Source organism: Patiria miniata, unplaced genomic scaffold, assembly GCF_015706575.1.
Source record: "Patiria miniata isolate m_02_andy unplaced genomic scaffold, ASM1570657v1 HiC_scaffold_17, whole genome shotgun sequence".
Classification (NCBI taxonomy): domain Eukaryota; kingdom Metazoa; phylum Echinodermata; class Asteroidea; order Valvatida; family Asterinidae; genus Patiria; species Patiria miniata.
This window is the reverse complement of record NW_024037055.1, coordinates 5,467,129-5,479,801: the sequence shown is the minus strand read 5'-3', so window position 1 is coordinate 5,479,801 and position 12,673 is coordinate 5,467,129. Positions and strand designations below refer to the sequence as shown.

The 12,673-nt window shown below is 39.5% G+C and overlaps 2 protein-coding genes across 5 annotated transcripts in view; one reads left to right on the top strand and one right to left on the bottom strand.

Moving 5' to 3' along the window:
* Nucleotides 1-10,392, bottom strand: part of LOC119723603 (glycerophosphodiester phosphodiesterase domain-containing protein 5-like) — a 25,942-nt gene extending 15,550 nt beyond the window's left edge. For all 4 annotated transcript variants that reach the window (XM_038194334.1, XM_038194335.1, XM_038194336.1 and 1 more), the window contains exons 1-4: nt 10,203-10,392; nt 3,272-3,839; nt 2,124-2,227; nt 452-545 (exon numbers count right to left, since the gene is read on the bottom strand). In XM_038194334.1, coding sequence (XP_038050262.1) covers nt 452-545; nt 2,124-2,227; nt 3,272-3,397 — 324 coding nt within the window. In that variant the 5' untranslated portion in view covers nt 3,398-3,839; nt 10,203-10,392. The remainder of the gene's footprint in view (nt 1-451; nt 546-2,123; nt 2,228-3,271; nt 3,840-10,202) is intronic.
* The window catches only part of LOC119723604 (microtubule-associated protein 11-like), a 17,770-nt gene continuing 15,487 nt past the window's right edge, over nt 10,391-12,673 (top strand). Inside the window, exon 1 of the mRNA XM_038194338.1 lies at nt 10,391-10,840. Within this exon, the coding sequence (XP_038050266.1) occupies nt 10,412-10,840 (429 nt within the window). The 5' untranslated portion in view covers nt 10,391-10,411. The remainder of the gene's footprint in view (nt 10,841-12,673) is intronic.

Sequence of the window (12,673 nt, the reverse complement as noted above, 5' to 3'; positions counted from 1 at the left end):
TCTAGCTGGCCTGCACCTGTTCGTGAACATGTAACCAATAGCAAACAAAATTTGCACTGAAAAAATGGTAAATTTGGAGCAGTAGTTGACAAAAGTCAGGTTTTTCCAACGGTGGTCCGCCGACCACCGTTGGAAATGTATACAAAAATATTAATTTCTCGAATATGATTTAACACCAGGTCCCATTATTTTACAGGATGCTTTAGACTGTCATTTACCAACATCCTAGTAAGGTATTTCGTAAAAACTTGGTTGTTTTATTCTTCGATGTTTGCAAATGTTGTATACTCCCTTTAAAACCAGCTTGGGGCCTACATGCCGATAATGACCCTCGCCTTTGGCTCAGACCATTATCCCATCTAGGTCCTGAACTGGTTTTAAATGTACTTGTTTAGAACCGGCTAGGTAGTAAATCTGTCAATATTTGAATAGGTTTTACAGTCGTACTTACCAGTAGTATTCCCACATAGACGAGTGTGAGTATGGTCAGAATATACAGCAGCATGAACCAATCAAACCATCCTCCCAACATGGTGTAAATAAACCTGGACAAACGACAATTGTATGAAATATGTTATCGTCATCGTGACCATTTTTCTCACAAACTTTTTTTTTTGGCAGGAAATGCAGTTCTTCACAAAGCATTGTGGGTAGGCTAAGATCATGTAACGGTATGTCTTTTTTTTTGCACATAATTTTTCTGTTTCATGTGAACATGTGATGTGTACGCATAATTTTTGACCTGGGGTAACCGTCAAGAAAATATATATTCAAAATTGTATTACATCCAGTAATTGACATCCATGGTGACTACAGCGTGTCCCAATAAATGTTATATCCGCTCCATTCACAAGTACCCCCTCACCGGCAAAGGAAGTACAGTTGGGGGTGACCGACCGACGCCATCTTGCCTGACTGCAATTCATTTGCTGCAAAGCGCGGCCACTGCGTGTACATAGAACAAATCCCCTGGTGTACGCGCGTCACACACAAGGAACGGTGCGCGTCAATCAACAAAATGTCCCGCCCATGGGACGTCGTTGCTAGGTAAAAGGGCGCTCATAAACATTGTGCATGAAGAATTTCTCAAAAGGTGGTCACACTAGCTAATTAAATTCTATATTAGTTTAAAGCCTATGGTCTTGTTTATAATTGGTGAAAATATCAAGAAAATCCATCCATGCAAACCAGAGAAATCGTTGATTTTGTAAGGCTTGATTATTTTCCTCCTGCACAATTACAAACGTAGTATCCTGTACATGCAGTTAAGCTTAGGCCAATAAGTTTCAGCTTTCAAAGAAGGTTGCAAGTTCATTGTCCTTTCAAAATCTTTGTCAAAGACTAAATACCTGATTAAGCATTCCAAGTGGTATGAGATTTGATTATATAATGGTATACCCAAAATGTTATCTGTGAACGCCCTTATCCAAATGCAACATAAAGACCATGCAATATTTCAAGCACTGCGTAACACATACCAATAACCCAATCATTAGTGCACACAAGCAAATACTGAGTGTGGAAATGACATAATGCAGGACGAAAAACACACAGCCTTACTACTTTAAAGATATCTCTGGTTTGCATTGATGGATTTTCTTGATTTTTGCACCAATCATAAACAAGACCATTGGCTTGAAAATGCTATAAAATTTGATTATATGTAGCTAGTCTGACCAACTTTGGAGAAAATCAGCGATTTCTTCATGCACGATGTTTATTGGGACACACTTTGTAATATGATCCGTGCCTCCGTGGCACCAAGATTTTAGAGGAATGGGGCACGGTGAGAATATCATCAGTCTTGACTACGAAGCCCGAGTCTCCATTTAGCCCCCCCCTCCCCCCCACCCCACCGCCCTCCCCACACCCATGACATGTGCTACAGGGGGTACGATCTCAACTGAGTACAATCTGACCATAAGCCAATAAACCTTTAGAGTCACCCCAGAGATTTGACAAGGCCTATATCTTCTTCCCGGAAATCCACAGCCTTTTTATGCTCATTGATTCAAACTGTCGGAATTTAATTGCTTCCTCTGATGAGATCGACTCGACAGCTGAGAGATATATACAAGACGACGTCGGAAACTGGACTTACGCGGGATGAAACCCGAGCTTACCAATTGAAATCTGCAATGTCATTTTGTGCCATCACCCAGTAATACAGCCACATCACGATGAAGGCGAAGCACACGACCACTAAGACAGCCCATAGCTTCTCAAACTGAAACAGGAAAAAAAAACAACCCAAATTGAATACGGTGGATAATTCACTTTGCAATGTACACGCTGTGTGAAAACCTTTTTAGGCTTGGAAGGTTAAGTGCCTCAGGCAACAGAGAACATTGAGAGTTTGACGATTTCACACGTAAATCTTAAAAGGTTTCCTACAGTACAACAATGAACTTCAATGAAGCTGTACATGTATAATATGTTCCATACTCAACTAGGCAAATTTAGTTTTAGGCAAAAACAAAACAACATGTCTTATACATGTAAAATTGTGAAAAAGAAAAATGAACAAATATTTAAAATGTATATTGTGTAAGTACGGTACTGTAGACAAACATACATACACTACAATTAGTTTCATTGCCAAATTTTATACGTTTTGCTTATTTTATTAATGTTCGCTAATTTCTGTAAGAAAGATAAAAGTACCGGTGTCATTTGTGCAGTTTTTTTTTCGTTTGAAGCAACAAAAGAGCTCAAAATTCAAAAAAGGGTGCTTAACAACTAGTTTGATGAAGTTTTAGCTCAGTGAATGCTGTATATTCCAAGAAAACAATATTCTAGGATCTCGATTTCAATAAAAAAAGTTGCAGGGTCATGTTCTGAATTGCACCCGAAATCAGCATCTGGGTCATGTTCTCATTCAGCCAATTGCAGCTACGCGATATCACGCACAGAACCGACGAATAATAGCAACCACACGCGCGTGTGCCTTGTGTCAGCGCTTGCGCACACCTATTCACGGATTTGCCGGATTACAAACCAACTACGAACGGAAATTTCCGAAAATGTGTCTAGCGCCCCTTAAACAAAGACATTGACAAATTGTGGAAATACCAACATACAATGTAGGGTCCCGGATTGCTCAGTTGGTAGAGCACCGGAACGGTAATCCGGAGGTCGCAGGTTCAAACCCCCTCCAGTCAATTTCTTTGTTCAACTTTGACAAATTATAACAAAACTAGTCAGTTTCCCTTTGTGGTTAATTTTGAAAAAAAATAAAATAACAAATACATTTTAAAAAAGGCAAGCGTACCTTTGTAGTAGGTTCTGTTGATCGTTGATATCGTTTCCACCTGCATCCATACAGGCCGGTCATGACGGACAAACACACCTGCTGCTTGTAATTCTGAGTGTTCTCCAAACGGATGTGAGAAACCATCTTGAAGTTCTTGCAGTACCAATGGCGAAGTAATGAGTTAGAGATAAATGTTGTCTTGATAGTCGGACGACGAGTGGTGTTATTCAGCGCTGAGATCCAAGTATTGTGTATTTGAGGTCACGTCAGGTCATCCGCTGTCTCATCCGTTAATGACTGTAATTTGTGATGAGTTCAAACTCCAATCAAGTCCGCATGTACATATTGCAGGATTCGTCCAGGGTACAGTAATATATATAATCCAAAGACTAGCTCATGATCGTCTGCACAGACACCGTTCATCACCCCCGTGGCTGGTATGACGTCATCAATCCCCGGTTTCCTGAAGTCTGGGCTTCGAGTGTGTTTAGGTCTCGGCGGATTTCACTCAGCGTGCAGTGCTAGCGGATGTCGAGGTATCCTGTCATGTTGGGTTAGAGGCTCTCCCCGTCCGTACATGGCTTGTCTGCCGGAACGAAATAGAAACGAAATCACATAGATTAACAACAAAAATACCGAAAGCGCAACCAAAAATACACGACCACATTTCTGTCATGAAGTACATACAAACACCAAATGTTTCTTAATTTATAAATACAATCAACTTCTACATTGTATAAATAGAAAGCATGCAAGATTAACGTCAGGCCTGTGCTTCATGTGCAAGCGAATCATTAATGCAAACAACTAGGATATGTCACCAAATATTTGCAACAAAATTTGTAGGAGTTGGATGAGGCTTAAACTTTTGTGAATTTGCAGTATTGCCAAAAATTCACATTCGCCATCACATTTGTGCCTCGTATGAACACAAACATTGCAGTACATGAGTTTACATCCAAAGGCATCACCGATGACAAGTTCAACACTCTTTTAACTTTCAACTTATCAATCAACTCTGTCAAAAGGAACGTCTGGTACCTATTTCTACACATTCTCTTTACGCGTTCCACCAGACTACTGAAGGGTCAATCTTTTCAAACAAGCTTCATCGGATCTCGGAAGCTGCGGGCCAACAAATCCAATTTCACGCATGAGTCACGTGATTGTGCCATGTAATTTCTGGAAGGAGTAGTGTTTTGAGTAGAAAAAAATCTGATTTTTAACCCCGGTGACCCCATGATGACCTTTGACCCCAGTTTGGTCATGTGACATGTGGGGCTGGGCTAGTCTGATACTTTTGACAAAGTTTGGTTGAAATCGGTCAAAATATGTAGGAGCAATAGACAATGCCAATGTTTGTTACTAACTAACGGAGAGACATGATGATTTATTGAGCTGCTATCCCGCAGACAAAAATTGTACATTACCCGTCTAGTCTTAGGCTTCAAATTGAAAACACTTGGCTTCACTCTCAGGTGCAAAAAGTTAAAGAAAAGTCTCCTTTCAAAATTGAATTGAGACTTCAAACTTGGCTGGTGAAATACTGAGGACCTTGTCACTGCCTCATGAAAATGTTTGGAGAATATGGTCGGCTAAAGAGTGAGCAAAGTTGGCCCGAGTTTGTTTTGCATGTTTTTTTTGGACTCAAGGTCCCAGTTTGCACCACGTGTAGCATAAAGTTGCCTTTCATTTCCTATACAGTTAAGTAGCAATGACAAAAACTTAACCAAATAATTGTATTCATCTTTGACTCAGCAGTTCTCCACAGAGCCTCAACAGGAAGAAATCAAGGAGAAATCTTGGTCCCAATGTCTCCAAGGAAAAGTTTGCATCTCCCTGACCTGCTTCTGACTAAGCACAGATGATTTTTTTTTTCCTTCGGCGCGATAAGTTGTGATGGAGGACGTCGTGCGTGTGTTTGCAAGACGATGGTCATGTGACCAATCAAGAATCATTTATCAACCAAGGAGAAGCTGACTCATAGCAGAATGGAATGAATTAACATAAATCACCTTCTCTCTATTATGGTGAGTCAAAAAGAAACTGACTTGGATTAATGATTTTTTGTTTTAAAAGGCAATTAAATTTCATACACGAATGAAGTACATGTTTGTATCAAAAGAGCACACATGTTCTTCCACTCGTCTAGAAAAAGAATTACTTAAATTGATCCATGCCATTAGAAGTTATGCATGTTTATAATAAACTATAGTATAGAAGAACCTATTTTTATAGCTGTCCATGGAATGCCATTGGAAGCTATTGAGCTGAGTGAGAATTACAGATTACACACACCCATTCAAAATACAAATCAGGATTTCAATCATTTGAGTCAAGACTGAAACATCATTTTTACCGTCAGGTTTTGTGTTTTGAATATGAGGAACAAGTCCACTTTTGTGTTTCTGAAATATTGATGGCGATTTGTGTCTGTTTTCCTTTGCAAGTTTTCATTCATTCATGGAGGTGGGAAAACATCCACGTTTCATTGTATTTTAATGGGTATTCATCAGTTCGTAGAATGGTAAATGATCCGTGGTGGACAGCTAAATTTTGTGATCTTCTTTTCATTAAATAGTCTTAACTTAGGAAAAGAGTATGCACATTAAGCGCAATGTTCACAATTACTAGTCAATAACATGCACTTTGTCCCTTTGTTATTTTTATGAAATGGAGCGTGCCAAATATTTTCAAAAATAGTTTTTTTCTAATTCAATCACTTTCTTTTTGACCTGTGCTGTTTAGTGGTAGTATCACTGCAGGAGTCTTGATGCTGGATTTCAAATCGTTTTTGTTTCGTTGATGGTAACCACAGAGCAAGAACCTTTTGTTTCGTTTAAATAACTAAAGGACAAGAACCTTTTCAGCAGGATATCGGACCACCTGCCACTGACGAATGGACTCAAGGGTCATGATATGGAAACGATTAATTAATGAAAATAACCCGCTCAAAAGGTATCGAATGGAAGTAATTCTTTATTATCTTAAAGGGAATGTACAACATTTGCTTTTGCTAAAATTTTCCGACTTCAATGGATTTGGAGGATAAGTATGTGATAGAAAATATTGTTAAACTGACTTGTTTCACATTTGGGCTTGTAGATGCTGGAAAAACCAAGAAAACCAATCATATTCTTGTAGTCTGCTTCCCTGACCCCACTTAAGGTGAAACAAAGCAATTTACAGACTTTGGGGAATTGTAGGGTCAGATAATCAGTCTAGCAGGCTTGTACCCCTTCACAGGTGTGCAATCAATTGCAAAGAAAATTTTGAAATAACTAAATATAAAAATTTAGAAGCAGTTTTTGAAAAAAGTCAATTTTCTCCAACGCTGGTCGGGCAACCAGCATTGGAAAAATACAGTTTTTCTTGAAAATGTCAGCACACCAGGAGACACGATTTTACAGGATGCTTTAGACTGTCATTCCCTAACAATCCAGTAAGGTATTTCGTGATAACTTGATCGTTCCGTTTTCTGATGTTTGCAAATGTTGTATCTTCCCTTTAATTGATTAACAATGAATGCACAAAGAGGTTTACTCTGCCGACCTCTACATAAAGACTGGATAGCGAACGTCCATGTACATGTACCAGTCCCATCTAGTTGAATTTTCTTTTTGATCAATTCACCCCGGTCTTGCAAAAATTACTGCCGATATAGATCTCTCGCAAATGACGTCACTGTCACAAATTGCCACGTGCATCGGCCTATTCTTAGTCGAATTTTCGTGATGCGCATTGACTGTGCCTTATTTCAAACAACATGCGCTTGTGTTTAGAACATTTTGCACACTGTGCGTACAGTACCCGATGGCGTTGAATACGCAGTTGTAATTTTCCTACGCAGATGGCCAGCCGGGCTACTGAAACAGACTCTTAACTAGCCCGCCGGCATTTTCACTAGCCTGCATGTTTTTTCTTTGATAGAGTGTCTCATAAACAACAATGTACATACATGTAAAATATGTATCCTGAGGCAATATTGTCAGTGTTCTTAGTAAACAGATCTAATAATTTAACCCTAAACAGTTAATAAAATTAGACACAAAGTGATACAGGTTTTTTTTCTGAATTTACTTATTTATTTCTTCCTGTCCTTTCATCTTTGCCGTACATCCCAATAATGTTGGACTCGCCAGCTGGGCTACTTAAGGAATAGTTTGACCAGCCCGCCGCTGTTTTGACTAGCATTTGGCTAGCGGGCTACTGCTATAGTCGAACCCTGCTGTTAGTGTCAGAGAATTTTCATTGACACTGACCATGAACTCTTTCAATGAAACCAGTTGACGTGATGTGACGTGTGGGAAGTTAAAAAAAAAAGAGGAAATCAGCTGATCCGAGGAAATGGCGTATTCAATGAAACTAAAAGTGACGTGTGTAACATGTGTAAACGTGCATGCGCATTAAACTAATGAGCATACGGTACATCAATTTGAAATGAAACAAAATACTTTAAAGATATAGTCCATCATTCATTTGTAATTTGTGCATTTTGTTCGTTTGAAGCAACAAAAGTGTTCAAAATCTAATGAAGGATACTGAACAACTAACCTGATGAAGTTTCAGCTCAGCTTCAGCTGTATATTCCGAGAAAAACAGCATTCTAGGTTCTCAATTTCAAATCAAAAGTTGCTGAATCATGTTTTGAATTGGGCCTGAATTCAGCGTCCGAGATGCGTTCTCACTGAGCCGATTGCAGCTATACGCGATGTCACGCATTGATCCGACGAATTATAGCAGCCGCGCGCGCCTGTGGGTCATGCCAATGCTTGCGCGCGTTTTGCTGCAAAACAAAACGAACTACTAATTTAAATTTCCTACAGTGCGTCTTAAGAAGCACCGTTGAAAAGGCCTTCTAAATAACAGCTTTCCAGAAAGAATAATTTCACAGGGAGTTTAGTCCCCTTACTATCTTTCAACCAAGTATGTTTTTCAACAAAATTTACGCCAGTCACTTTTTGGATAGCTGCAAATGATGGACTCCAGCTTTAAAGATAGTAACAGCACTAAACTCCCTGTGAAAATATCCCTTCTGGCATATGCTGTCATTTTGAAGAAAACAATAAAAGAAAGTCATTTCCAAAGATGAGTCAAGTGAAGCGTTTTTGGAAATTTCCGTTTGTAGTTGGTTTGTAATTGGGCGAATCCATGAAAGGGAAATGTATTACTATTGGTACCGATTGGCAAATGTTACGCTTGCAAAATGTAACAATGTAATCTTAGCTGTAGTGTTAAGATATTTCTGTCCACCCTTTCGCTGCCAGACCCAGTGATGTCTACCAACTTTGACAGAAAGCAGAACAGGAAATTGAGGGCACATTGAGGGACAGGGGATACAGGGATCCGGGGTCAACTTTGTGTGAAGTGTCCTGAAAGGGTTAACAGCAAAAAGAAGGGGGTGGTTGATGAAAAAAAAAATCAATGCAAGGCCTATTGTAGTCTGAAAATTTGGGACTCTCAATACTGTGTATGAGAGTCCCAAAACTTAAGGTATTGAAAACATGCAAAACAAGAAAATAGACTGGCACCTAAAACAACCAGTCCAACACAGCTTCAGTACTGCACCAATCAACCATGTCAAAAGAATTTAAGAAACATGGGGCATGAAGCGGGCGCTAGTCTCAATTTACTACACATTTCTCCATAGTCAAGCCACCAGACTATTGACACTGTATGAAGAGGTCAGTCTTTCCAAATAGTTGGACCATGGCTGGACATGTACCAGTCTAGTATTTAACCCCATTTTGAAATCACTTGACTTCCCTCTCATGTGCAAAATATTGAAGAAAAGTCTCCTTTAAAATTGAATTGAGTCTGCAAACTGGTAAAATACTGAGGACATTTTCTTTCCCTCAGTGGAATTTTTGGAGAAATTTACTGGCTAAACTGTGAGTAAAGTGGGCCTGATTTAGTTTTGCACTCAAGAGCTCTGTCTGGGCCTATTGTAAAAGTGCAGTTTATGATCCCGTTCAATTGTGTAGAAAAAGCAGTAGGGTTTTGATTTATGTTTGAACTGTTATGACTCATATTAGGCCTACTATTAGTCTCTATATTAATAACTTTAATGAAAACTGTTGAAACAGGTATATATGTAAGAAAGTCATGCAATTTCGTGTTGGAATTTAGATACACTAACGTGTGCAAAATAAAACTGGAAATTACATGAAATATAGATGTCTGAAAAAGGGGCAATAATTTGTTATCGCTTTAAAACGGGTGAGAGTGCTTCTACAGCATAAATAAACTACAAACAAAGTCTAAATGTAAAAATAAAAACTTGACAAAGTTCTACATATTCGCGTACAATCCAAGTGTGGCCTTTATTTACGGAGGTGGTTCAGTAAATTGGCCATTTATGGGGAAAATAAGATGTTTCACGGTAATATGCGCCATCTTGCCGTGCCGTGGGGCAATTTTACACACGTTGCTGTGTACGCATCATCAATGGAACACTTTTGCGCTTCCAAGTCATCATGCGTTCAATCCAAAATGCGCCCACGTCTAGCAACGCCCATTCTTTTTGCCCCGTGAACAAGATGGCACATTATATTACCATGAAACACGTTATTCAGTATTATTTATATTTATGTCTTTAAAATGACACGTTTTTCCCCCTAAAATTAATTTTGTGTTTGGTCAGAATACTAATAATTTTTGTTAAAGATAATCAGATTCAGAGGCTGATTAATGTGAGTATATCTATAATAATATATGCTACTTGCCAGGCCTATATTCAATTTTTGTCACCACTTGTTGTTAACCAAAAAAAAGCAAAAACCGCAAAATCTCATCAAATCATGTACACGCCATGGCATGCATGGGTCTAGCGCGCGCATACCACACACATGTATACAGACTTGCCACATTGTAAAAAATTAAAACACATGAATCTTTTCAATGTTTAATTTACACCAACACTACAACAGATTACTTTCGAATAACCTACCTTCGTCAAGTAGTACGCAGAAGTGTCGACGGTTTACAAGTATGACAAAGTCCGAAGTATGGAAAGGCAGATTTCAGAGGAATATACGAGAGAAGATTAGCCTGCAATTTACAGCGAAATACTTCCGGATATGATGATGTACCGGCGCGGTACGGTACGTGCCGATATCGCGCGCTGATATGATATGATATCATCGCGTCGCATCGCGCATGCGTGAAAATATATTGAAGATGGCGGACGATTTGGACGTGCTGCAAAAAGACTGCAAATTTGAGTTACTTTTCCCTTCGAAAGAGCCGACGGACTGGCTTGATATTCAACACATTCCACCTAGATGTAAAATCTACTCCGGGGAGCGGGTCACTTTCGCCCTCTTAGTGCAATATGTCGGTGAAAATGACTGCAAAGAACGGGTGCAGGAATGGCAGTCGGCGGTACGTTCCGTGCACTGCAAGGCGCACATCGGTTGCAGCACAACCGACAACAATGCGGTTACGTGCGTTACGAAATCGCCGGGCAGATCGAAGTCAGGGGGGCGGAGTCACGGTTCCTCTAGGCCGTCCAACTCGTTAAGCAGATCAGCTAGGATTTGCAAACCCTTTGAAACATTCAACACAGGAAAAGCTACAGTGAGAGAGGTAAGAATTGAGTTCATTTGGTTGATTGTATTTTAAGTTTATTTTTTATAAATAATTACAAATGTAGGCCTATTTTGTTGTGGAACTTGTGGAAAGTCATGAAAGTTAAGTGCAATCGATCAGTTGATCGGCATGATCGGTCGATCGAGCATGTTGTGCAAACCTATTTGACATTTGCATTGCATCATGGGAGTGGATGACAAACATTGCCTGAAATTTACGTGCAAGTCTATGATGAGAAACGTAAGTCCGAGATTTTTTACGTTTTTTTCTCAAAACCCAATGGAGTTCGGCAATGAAATTTTTCACACGATGTTTCTTAAGGTACAGAGAGAATATAAACCACCTTTTGGTTTGGTAAAAACGTGAGTAGTTCGGGAGAAATCAGTGGGGATTCACTTCCAAATTAGATGACCGTAAAATCCCTCGATCGGCTGTGTGTGCTGCGTGCATATGTGGCCGGCCGTGCACAGCTAGCCGCGGTTTATTCTTTATAGGCCTATATCATCCGTATACCTGTTTTCGAGGCATCAAGTTTGAGGTTTGACCTTGACCTTGTAGACCCTGTAGTGACGCACACGCCAGATTCAGGAAAGATTTCCATATACGAAGTTCACTAATTTTCCTCTGTATTGACTAACAAGCCCCCAGATAGCAATTTCATGTCATCAAAGTCAATTTGAGCAGTGAGAAAATACAAGCATTTTCTTAGAAAACACTTAGAATTTTTCAGTCCAATCTCTTATGGTTTGTACACAGGGTGTTGAGTGAACTTCGTATACTGGAAATCTTTCCGAATTCATACCACACAACCAAAATATTGTCCAATCACATGATATACACAAATTGATGGGGAACGCACAAAATCTAAGACAAACAAAAATTCCAGGGTTGTCTATGTAAAGGGGCGTGGCTAACTCGCAAACGGCAATAGGTCAATTACTCTTGGCGTGAACACTAAGAATAAATAAATAAATAAAATAAAACAAGAAAAATTCATCTTATTACTATACTCGCGTAAATTCTTAGTACACGGACATGGTGCACACGCACAGTGCAGTGAGCGCACACATTGTTTTTACGAAGAATTACGAAGAATGGTTTTGTTAAAATCATTTCCTCTTACTGTCTGACTGTTAATATGCACAACTTACATACTTGATCAATTAACGTGCCCACTTGTACGTACTGCACTCGATACGTGTACCATAATTGATCGCAGTGTGCAACGCTGCAGAAGATTTCCATGATTCACACTCAAAAACAGATCAATATCTTGGGCTTTTAAAACCGAGTTTCCTCGCTGACAGCAAAATGCTGCCATCAACGCTCCTGGTTACCGTTGCCAAGCAGATTCTATCAATAATTTGATTTGTACGGTAATGGGCTTTCTCTTGCGTTAATGAAACGGGCAAGTTGGTATGCCATGTGTTGGATTCTTATAGATCTATCTGATAGCTCACCAGATAATGTCACAGGCTTGATAGAAGCAATGGACAGGGTTTTTTTTGTCGTTGTGGATCAAGGCAGCCCTCAGACTGGGACATTGAGTGCAGAAAAACATGAAAAACAAGATCATGCCAACTTTGCTCACTCTTTTGCCAACAAAATTCTCTAAGATTTGAGGCTTTGCATGGTGGAGTATCAGTATCGTTTCGGTTTGCGGTAACACCATGTGGTAAACTTCTGCTTAGAAGATATTTAGTTTTGAAAAGAACTTGTCCTGCTTATTATCAACTTTCGCTAAGGTTGCAGACCAGTAAATCAGTCCGAAATTGCCTACGCCGGCCAAATCACGATTCGCATGCCCTCAAAATCTTCAGTATTTGAGCA